Source organism: Gymnogyps californianus, chromosome 7 (genome assembly GCF_018139145.2).
Source record: "Gymnogyps californianus isolate 813 chromosome 7, ASM1813914v2, whole genome shotgun sequence".
NCBI classification, from domain to species: Eukaryota; Metazoa; Chordata; class Aves; order Accipitriformes; family Cathartidae; genus Gymnogyps; species Gymnogyps californianus.
In genome coordinates, this window is record NC_059477.1 from 19,865,102 (window position 1) to 19,875,674 (window position 10,573).

At 43.1% G+C, this 10,573-nt stretch overlaps 1 protein-coding gene across 5 annotated transcripts in view; it reads left to right on the forward strand.

Moving 5' to 3' along the window:
- CHN1 (chimerin 1) overlaps nt 1-7,176 on the forward strand; it is a 105,309-nt gene extending 98,133 nt beyond the window's left edge. Inside the window, exons 9-13 of one of the 5 annotated variants that reach the window (XM_050900186.1) lie at nt 460-633; nt 1,345-1,422; nt 2,581-2,718; nt 3,746-3,851; nt 6,249-7,176. In XM_050900186.1, coding sequence (XP_050756143.1) covers nt 460-633; nt 1,345-1,422; nt 2,581-2,718; nt 3,746-3,851; nt 6,249-6,420 — 668 coding nt within the window. In that variant the 3' untranslated portion in view covers nt 6,421-7,176. The remainder of the gene's footprint in view (nt 1-459; nt 634-1,344; nt 1,423-2,580; nt 2,719-3,745; nt 3,852-6,248) is intronic. The other 4 variants (XM_050900187.1, XM_050900188.1, XM_050900189.1 and 1 more) reach the window with 4 other exon arrangements.
- Nucleotides 7,177-10,573: the final 3,397 nt, after the last annotated feature.

Genomic DNA, 10,573 nt, shown 5'->3' on the forward strand with positions numbered 1-10,573 from the left:
CAATGTGCGCTGCAGAGGAGTTGTAGCCTTCTGAGACCCAGTCCCTACCTTCATCTCCCCCAGGAGGTGTCTTAAGTGCCACAGTCCGGGACTACGTTAAAGCTGTAAGTGTTAGGAAATCCGCAGCAACTTGGGAAGAAAGTGTAGATCGTGATAGCAACATATGTAATAGTGGTGGGGAACATAGTTGACCCTTAGATCCTGATTAAAAAAAACATATGGAAAGTTTGTCACTTTGTGTTAGATCTTCTAGGGATAGAAGAAATGTCTTGGGTAGAAAATCTGACTTCCTTCAGGTCTGTCCCTGCCTCATGCATTTGATGGTTAAGGGGTCTCAACAGAAGTAGTAGTTGTGAGATCAGGTCAGATCCTGCAGGAGCCGTACGTACTCCGCAGTACTGACCTCGGGATACATTTTCACCAAACACCAGCCTAATCATCTTTTCATTTTCCTCTCAGATTGTGGTTTAAATGTGCACAAGCAATGTTCCAAGATGGTCCCAAATGACTGCAAGCCAGACCTGAAGCATGTCAAAAAAGTGTACAGCTGTGACCTTACAACGCTAGTAAAAGCACACTTCACTAAGAGACCAATGGTAGTAGATATGTGCATTAGGGAAATTGAATCTAGAGGTAAGGCATAGTTAATGGACTTTTGTTGCTTTACTGATAATCCATTTAGATTGATCTGGGTCATCTGGGTTTCTGCTGAATGTATGATTGCTCAAAACAGATTTGCACAAGACATTTCAGGACTGCCAATTACCCTGCACAGCTAATATTATACTTTGCATTATTTCATGGTTCATACCCATTTATAATTTTTATAGATTCTGCTAGAAATTGCTTAATGGGCAATTACTGCTTTATAGTTCTGTATTGGCACCTATCTTTCCAGTAATATTTTTATTTAAAAAATGAAGTGAATGTGCTAAAACAAAGGCAGTCAGTATTGATGTGTTCCCTCTTGCTAGGTCCCCTAACCCACACTGAGTATCCTTTTCTAGAATTAGAGTATTTGTTTTCATTCTGAAATAATGACTGAACATCAAGTATGCTAACCTCAGTCATTTTTAAATCGGTTGTAATTGGTTTAATATGTTTTTTCAGCTCTGAAATCATTTGCGTAAACATAATTTAGTGCTGATAAAACAAGGCAGCTAATGCAAGGGTCAGGGTTAAAAGGCCAGGATAAGATTTCATTCTGAAAGAAAAGCCTGATAAGGCTTTTAAAATGTGTCTGCTTTTTCTGCCTTAAATGAAGAACCTGGCAAAGGAAGAACTGGGTGGAAGAAAACTGTAAAATTAAGATTAATTTTAATCTTGTTAAAATGTTCATTGCAGGTCTTAATTCCGAAGGACTATACAGAGTCTCAGGATTTAGTGATCTTATCGAAGATGTCAAAATGGCATTTGACAGAGGTACAGTCTTTCCTACATGCTGGAACTTTGTGCTGATGTATTAAATATACACAGTTTTTCTGCACAGCCTCTGTCTGTCTCATGCTCCACTGCATCAGTGGTCTGCAGGAGTCTGGCGGCTGCACGAGCAGAAGGGGAGTCTCCCCATCAGAAAAGTGTGTCAGCTTCTCTTTAGCCTTTATTACCAAAATCTACTTTTCTCCTTCCATCAGTATCTGTGCTTCAGTAATGACGTGCATGTGAAAGGACAAAGCTTTCTGAACTACTGCCCTAGTTTGCAAGTAAAACTACGCTCAGGGGGGTGGGGAGGGATAGAGGGCAAATGGTAAAAAGTGCCTTAAGAGGGCTGTGCAACTTAGATCCATCTTTCTGGATGAAAGCTCCAAAATAATAAGATGAATACAATAGTGCAAACAAAGTTTGAATTATTACAGTCTAAAAGAAGGTTAGTGAGAACAAACTCTTCTCTCTGAGAAAAGGCAGTGGGAAAATTAAAGGCTTTCCAGCTGCAGTCCCCCTATCCCAGTAGAACTCAAGGCCAAAATCCATGCTGGAAACTCTCCTGTTTCTCCAGAGGACTGGACCGATTCAGACAACATCTGCCTCCTCTGCAGCATTAGCAGGGTGGGGATGCGCTGGAGAAGCCAAGTTCTGGATCTGTGTCCACTGAGGTCAGGAATAGGTAGTATGCTGTAACTGAATGGTGAACACATGTTTTTCCTATAAAATGAGGAGGCTGTGGACTAAGTTCGTTTTCTTTTACTTTTTTTCCCAGACTCCCCTAATTTCTCATTCAGTGCTGACAAATGTGTTGTTTGGCAACGCAAAGTGTTCAGAAATAGCTAAACTTCCACACATTAATACAAGATAGATACTGCTAGATCAGGCAGGCAGGTTTTTTCCCCCCAAAAACCCTGCATTTTTTGTAATCATTTGAAACGAAGAAAGGATAAGTTTCTTTATAAAATGCTTGAGGTTTTCACCCTGAAGCGATGAACTTCACAGCCCAGTAATTCTGTTTTGCTTATAAAAGCCAAAATCTGTCATTGTGTCCTTTTTAATAATGTTTGCTTAAGCAAGTTATTATTTTTCTTTTGAGTGCTGTTTTACATCTGTTTACATTTCCAAGGCTTTAATGTCAGTGCCTTCTCCACACAGATGGGGAAAAAGCTGATATTTCTGTGAATATGTATGAAGATATCAATATTATCACTGGTGCACTTAAACTGTACTTCAGGGATTTGCCAATTCCACTCATCACGTATGATGCCTACCCAAAGTTTATGGAGTCTGCAAGTAAGTATAATGCATTGTTCTCCTGGTTTTCATTCTCAACCTTTTCTTCTCCTTTTTGTGCGGTACTTGTCTATTCATTTAATAGCTGTCCCATCAGCTCTTACCCTGTATGCCCTATTTAGTAAGGATTGCAGGAGTAAATATTCACTGCAGATTACAACATGACTGTGTGGTGCTACATGATCATGGTTACATTTTTCTTTGCCTTTGTCACCAGGAATGCTTCCTTTTCATCACACATTATGGATTACATTGCTTTGTATGTCTTGCATGAATCCCTGGTACTTGACAGTGACATTTAAAGTCTGTTGGTTTTATGTCGCCAGAAAGAAGGTGATTTATGAACATGTTTAGAAATAAGATGTCATTTGTTTCTAGAGGTGTCCATTTGGGGTGTTTTCATAAGCTGATAAGCACTCATCCTAAGGCCACCTTCAAGGCTAGCCTTGCAGACAGTGAGTCTGCAAGCACGGCAGTAAGCCCAGCTGGAACATCTCTCCCAAGCATCCTGGCTGCCTGAAGCAGCTCTGCAATGTAACAGTCCCACCAGCTACACCTGGAAAGGTGTGAGGTAGCCGTGGGTAGAAAACAAGGGCCGGATGCTGGCCTTACCGCTCCTCTGGAGAAGGCTCTTTCCAAGTAGTATGGACACAGCCAAAGACGCTGATGGCGAAGTTCCCAGTACCTTCTGCTGTCCCAGGGTTGCACCTGTAGATTATTTGTGCAAAACTAGTCCGGTCAGCAAGGATTGCCGGGGGAATTTTTTTTAGTATGCTGCAGGGAATCTTTCGGTGGAGTGCAGTTTGCTTTGGGGAGTTTTCTTTGTCCAAAACCAGTCGCATCCTGACAGTGCTCTGAGCACCTCTTTGGGCAGGCTAATCCTGCACTATGCGGTTTGGATAGGTTCTGGAAATCAGTAACCCAGCAGAGCTGTGAGACCCTATCTTCTCTGCAGGCCACCGTTGTTGTCCTTCCGCGTGTGAATTCTGGCTGTACGTGTGGTGACAGTTGAACATCTGTGTTTCAGAAACCGCCGATCCGGATGAACAGCTGGAAATTCTCCATGAGGCGCTGAAACTGCTGCCGCCTGCACACTGTGAAACATTACGGTATCTCATGGCACATCTGAAGAGGTAGGTGCACTAGCTGCAAAAAGCTCTAAGCCGAACTCATTTTTAGCAAAGTCCATGTTAGGACCTCCAGAAAAGTCTGGGCAAGGGCCACCAAATCCTGGAGACAGACTGTGGCGGGGAACAGTAGCCTGCACAACGGCGAATACCCGAACACTGGGGTTTATCCCACTTAAAGCACTTGCAAAGCACTTAAAGGAAATAAGTAAAAAAACCCACAGTTTTGAAGCACAAAAGTCATCTGCCTAATAAATTTGCTCTATATTTAAGGTTACAGTGAATATTTATGGTAAAAAAGCCATTCATACTTCTGGGACTAATAAGTCACTCCCTGGACAAGGAAGTAATGCAGCTTAATGGCTATAGACTGGTGTTGTCTTCTGCTCAGTCTCGTCTACCGTGGTCATCCTTGACACCGTAAAAAAGATGGCACACACTAGGCTTGAGCTGACGCCGATTAGGCACAGTGTTAATTGGCCCTGCAGCCACACATCTGGTGAGGTCTGCCAGCCATTCCTCATCAGCGTGGAGCCCCTTGTTCCACCTGCCACCTTCTCAAAACCATAGGAGCATAAATTCTGTCTGAGGTTTCTCCTGCTCCCCGAAACATGATTGAAGTTGGTCAGTAGGCTGAAAAATTGTTAGAGAGAGACTGACAGATGAATATCCAGTACAACAGCACAGGTTCTATTTCTTTCAGGAAAGCAGGGAAAAAAATCAATGTGGCATGTTAGGATATCCATTTTAGTTTCTCGAGTAACATGAATTTATTGTCAATATATAAGAATCATTCCCTTTCCTTAGAAAAATACTTAGTTTTAAGCTCTCTTCTGCTTTTTTCCTTTTATAGTTCTTCTACAAGTAGGAATATGTTGACTCTGCTGAGTGCCTCAGGCAAAATTCAGCTACAGGGTTTCTGCCTGATTTGTCCATTTATTTCAATGGCATTTCTAATGGATGTTTTAGAACAGACACAGGGATGAGAGACGTGAGGACAAAACAAACCCACCTTACTGCTTGTGAAACGTGAAGTTAATTTTTCTCTACCCTGTTCAAGAGTAGCTGTTGCTGCTCTAGTTGGCAAGTTGCTTTTGCACATTGTATTTCTGGCATAGGTGAATGATAAGGTAGAAGGGTGACAAAATTCACTCATTTTTAAACTTCCTTTTAATACATTTGCTAAAAAGAGCTGTGGTGCTCCACAGGCTGCTGAATTCAGGTAATCAGACACAGCTCCTTTATCTGGAATAATTACAGACTGAAGACACAGCAGCTTGGAAACATCAGTCTGACTTGTTTTAAAATAAAAATTAAGGCAGAAGGGGAATACAGGAAGAAAAATCTTGAATTTTTTTTTTGTACCCCAAAGGATTTTTTCATGCAGTGCAAGATGCCACAGTGGTGAAAAGAGAAATAACTTAGCCGGGCTCTTTCAGTTGCTGTCCCTGGATTCTTAGCTGTTTCTGAAAATCCTTACGGATTCTTTAAACCGTAGTGTGTATTAAAATATTTGCATAATCTAAATTTGTTTCCTTGAGCGAGGCAATTCACCAGGATAAACCAAGGCAGAAGCTTAGGATTCAAGGCATGTTTGTATCTACTGCGTCCGTTGCAGTGGGCGGCAGCGATGGGCGCGCTCAGTGTCAGGACAGCCCAGGCAGGCTGTCCTCCTCCCGCCCGCCCCGTGCGGGACCCTGCGTTCTCCGTGCCGAGGCAGAGCAGCACAGGAGAGCACAAGCTGCCTCTGAGCCTACATTAAGAAATATCATCCCATGGCCCCGGAGACCATCGTGGTTGGGCAGCAGTGACCCTTCGGGCATTTGCTGAGCAGACATGTTTCTGCAGTAGCCCCGGCTGAGGATGCCTCTCCTGTAGGTATAATTCTTGGGCGAATTACGTTTCTGGAGGTGGCCTGCAAACCTGCCCTGCGGCAGGGCCTCAGCCCACAGCTTTGAACAGGTCCGATTCCTGTGGAGCAGCAGAACATGGCCTCCCCGCCGCCTCCTCTCCTGCAAATGGGAACCAGGCGGCGGGAGGCTTCCCTGAGCTGGGGGCTCGGCTGTTCGGCAGCTGCTAAGGACCCCAGAAGAGGGAAGGGTGGAAGTGGGCCTGTCAGAGCACAGGTTTGACGACCTGCTCAGACTGCCGTGCAAATGAGGTTACAGTGAGACCCTGATGGTTTCAAAGCCGCCCCAAAGTGATGATTCACTTTTTGCGTTTGCGCTCACTAACTCCTGAGTGTTTCGCCCGATGCCTCCGTATGTATCCTGCTGGAAATAGCAGCCTCTCCTAGGCTTTGGGGAAAGGCAAACATTTCTGTCCAGCTTCCCTGGCTTTCAAGCATATGCAGGCATAGTTTGGCATGGAAGGAATGTGAAAAACACTGTCCTTTTTTTACAGAGTAACGCTCCATGAAAAGGAAAATCTGATGAGTGCAGAGAATCTGGGCATAGTTTTTGGACCAACTCTTATGAGAGCGCCAGAACTGGATGCGATGGCTGCATTGAATGACATCCGTTATCAGAGACTTGTGGTGGAGATGCTTATAAAAAATGAAGACATTTTATTTTGAATATTTTGGGGGTTTTGTAATAAAAAAGGAAGCAACAGTGTTCTATGGATGAAGGAATATTTTAAAGTAATTTAATGGCTCTTGTCGCTGAATTCCATATTTGCTAGAGCTTTCGATGTATTCAGGATAAAAATGAAGGAACTCTTTGTCGTTTCTGTAATACCATTCAGCTGATGTTGAAAAAGGTTAACACATACTTTCCAGTACTAGTAATCCTGGGTGTTTATCATGTTAAAATAAAAAACAAAAAGCCTAAAGCTATTGCATGATTTGCTCCCTGTTCTCCCTGTTCTGGTGAGACTCATTCCATGAAGAAAACAACTGAACTGGTGCAGCATCTTTGTTCTGGATAGTTTGTGATTGTAATTCAGCATGTTTCTCCGTGTAAACCTGTTGTGAATTTGCTTTTATGTTCTATGTAATTGGTTTCTGATACTAAAAAGAAGACCGACTTATGTGAAATGGAGCCTCTGGCAATTTATTGACATTTCATATCATTCTCTGCCACTTTTGGGGCTGATTTCTTCTTGGGTTTCTTTCAGTTTTTTCATCGTATAGTAATTTGTTTTTAACAGAAACAAAATGTGTACTTTAAATGTTACTTTAAATAATTCTCCATGATGTTTATGGTGGTTGCAGTGAAATCTGCAATGCTGAGCAGTGTTCCTTTATTATTATTGCTATTTCAATTGTAATTTTGTATTTTTATCTGGCATGCGTATATTAATTTATTAAATTTTGCTTTTAGAACTCTAACATTAAGCTATTTATTTTTACTTAACAAACATGTTTCAAAAATACTGTTTGTTTCATTTTTTACATTGGCACTTTAACCCTGAACAGCCTCTGACTTAAAAGGAGTTAGAGTTTTACCGGTTTTGACAAGACCATTCTCATCTAAATACTTTGGAGCCTGACACTTTGCTAAGGTTCCCACAAATTCTTCTTAGTTTGAAAATTTCTTTCTTCATTGTCCAAGATGCCTCTCAAGAATGCTTCAGAACTCTTAAACAAACCAAAAAAGTATTGTCAAGCCATCTACTACTTCATGTTTTATGTATAGTTATAATTACCTATATACGAACTGGAATTGCGGTTTACCATTACACAGTTGTAGCTGCCCAGAGTAGATGGATACACCACTGAATTTCAGATGCAAATACATCACAGCACTCTTGCTTTGTGCTTAAAGCGTTCAGCACTGGTGCAAGCACTTTGGCCTGCCCTGCAAACACCGTCGGGGGGGGGGGAGGAGGAGGAGGAGGAGGAGGAATAATCCCCTAGCAATTGCAACCAGCTGTGCTCTCTTCCTGGCAGCAGTGAGGTGCCTCCCTGTATCCCACCCCTTTCCTTACATGCCTGGCCAGGAGAGGAGAGGAGAGGAGAGGAGAGGGGAGAAAGCAGCTCTCCTACAGCTCCCCTGGAACTGGGGAATGAAGGATCCAAGGAAGGAAAGGGTGAAGTTGGGGATGCATGCTGGTAAGCTGGGGAGCAGTGCCCTGGGGGCTGCTGGAGAAGCAGAGGGGGGGCAGGTTTTGAGAGAATCTAAAGTATCTTTTTTTTTTTTTTTAATCTTCTGTAGTACTGGAAGTGACTTGCTGCTATAACTCCTGTATTAATTAGTGCACATTATCACTTTATTTATCCCAATGAACTGACACAGCTGGAAAACTATATGTCTCCCACCACAGCCTTGCCCCCCGGCCCAAGAGCAATGGCCCATATGCTTCCCAGTCACATCTGCCTTGCACTCTCCAGCAGCCACATATGTTCACTGCTACCTTGTTCCAAGCCAACTCCTAAACATACTGCATTTCCTCCCGCTGCCTCGACAGCATGCGATGCATTTCCTCACTCCTGTGTTGCCTAGTGGCCCTGTGTATCCCAGTCCTCAGACCGTCCATCACTCCTGCCTTCCCTTCCAGGGTACCTCGCAGTGGCTCTGGCTGGCCCTTTGCAATGTCCTATCGCTGCAATCAATCAGCTGTCAGCTCCTTGGCGTGGCAGCACTCCTATGTCATCAGGTCTGTGATCAGGAGACAGGATTTTTTTCTAGATAATGCTGGCAAGGTTTTGCACACACATGTTTGACCCACTTGTTGCACTGCAGTGTTTGCTTTACTTGTTACGTGCTTGTCTCTGACACCTAATGCCATCGCAGCCAGCCGTGGCAAAAGCATCCTTTTCTCAAAGCACCCAGCAGTAGCTGATACGGGGCATGGCCAGAGAAGGGCACGGCTCTGCCTCAGCAGCTCTGGCTGTGGCGGTGGCACCCTGTGTCCTTTGGCAGCCCCAGTGAGCCAGAGGAGCACTCGGCTTACCTGAGAAAAAGGCATCTGCTGTTCCCTATTGCTGTGCAGGCAAACCTGAATTAGGTAGTTGAAGTCCCACTTCTAAAGCATAGAGCAGGAGGCATGTAGTAAATAATAGGAGTAATTAGGATATTTACATTTTCTTCTTGTGTGAAATATCCAGCTCCTCCGTCTCGGTGCAGCAGCAGATGGGTGCTGCTGACACTAATGTCTGCTCCCCTCACTTTACAGATGCTTTCAACTGCATTTAGAAGTAGCGATGGCCACTGAGAAGTGCGAAACTGGATCAGAGTCAGAGCAAACACACCCAAAATAGCAAGCCTAGATTCGCTCGGGGGATAGTCAATCTCTCCAATGCATGCAGGGCAAACAAGGTTTGTTAGCTACTACCAAGCGCCGGTCTCCTGCTGGAGATGCCTTTTTTCCAGCAGAGTTTAACAAGTGATTATAATCATGGAAGTTCCTGCAGGAAAGGAGAAAACCTAAATGGAGACCCACTGCCAAGAGAAGAGCAGTCAGTTTGCTGACCAACTAAAAAAAAAAAAAAAAAAAGGGGCAAAAAACCCAAACCAAAACAAACCCCAAAAGAACCCCCCCAAAAATCCAGCTCAAGAAACATAATTTTTCCTTAATGCCTGTACACCCCCTCCTCTGAGAGCTCTCTAATGAGCAGTTACAGCAGCCAGCAGGCACAGGAGCTTAGAGGTCAGGCAGCCGAGTCCCTACCGTAACAAACGCACTTTATTTTCCCTGAGTCTCACATTCTGATGAGATATGAAGGAAACTGCACGCCAAGTGATGATAAAGCTTCAGAATATGTTTAACACCAAATAATCTCAATATTCAAATAATTAAGGCTGACAGTGTTTGCTAACCACGCTGCTCACCCTACGTGGGACAAAACTGCCCCCAGCAGAGCACGTGTCTCTCAGGTTCAAATACACACGTCGTGTGTTGCATTAGGGACAGGAACGTGGGATGGAGGACCCCAATGGTCAAAGAAGTACTTGCTTGACTTTGAATCCCTGCAATCTGTATCCAGTGACTATTTTTTCTAATCTCTTTAATTGTGATTTTTCATTAAGTGTGTAGGCAAAGCCTCCATTTTAGTCTTGTTTTTGTTACTATCCTAATGAAACCCTGATCTTTCCTGAGCGGTAACCATTAAAGCAGGTAGTGCAGAAATAAATGTTGTCTTTGCAGTGAATTTCATACTTCCTTTTGCTAACCAGGAAGATACTTTGCATGTACATAGAAGCAATTACATGATTTAAGTTTCATTTATTCAAATTCTTAATTAAATGCAGAAAACTAGTATTTTTAGTATCTGTATTAGTTAAATGACAATACAATAAATAACCTAGGTCTATAAGAAGTAAAGATGTCCTGGTTTCAGCTGGGATAGAGTTAACTTTCTTCTTAGTAGCTCATACAGTGTGTTTTGGATTTAATGTGAGAATAATATTGATAACACACTGATGGTTTAGTTGTTGCTAAGTAGCGCTTATCCTAAGTTAAGGATTTTTCAGTTTCCCATGCTCTGCCAGCAAGCAGGTGTGCAAGAAGCTGGGAGGGAGCATAGCTGGGGCAGCTGACCCGAACTGGCCAAAGGGGTATTCCATACCATAGAACATCATGCTCGGTGTATAAATGGGGGGGGGAGATGGCCGGGAGGGCGGATCACTGCTCGGGCATCGGTCAGTGGGTGGTGAGCAACTGCATTGTGCATCACTTTTCTTTTCTTGGGTTTTATTTCTCTCTTTTTTTATTATATTCCTTTTCATTACAATTATCATTATTATAATATTTTTTATTATTATTGTTAGTAATATATTTTATTT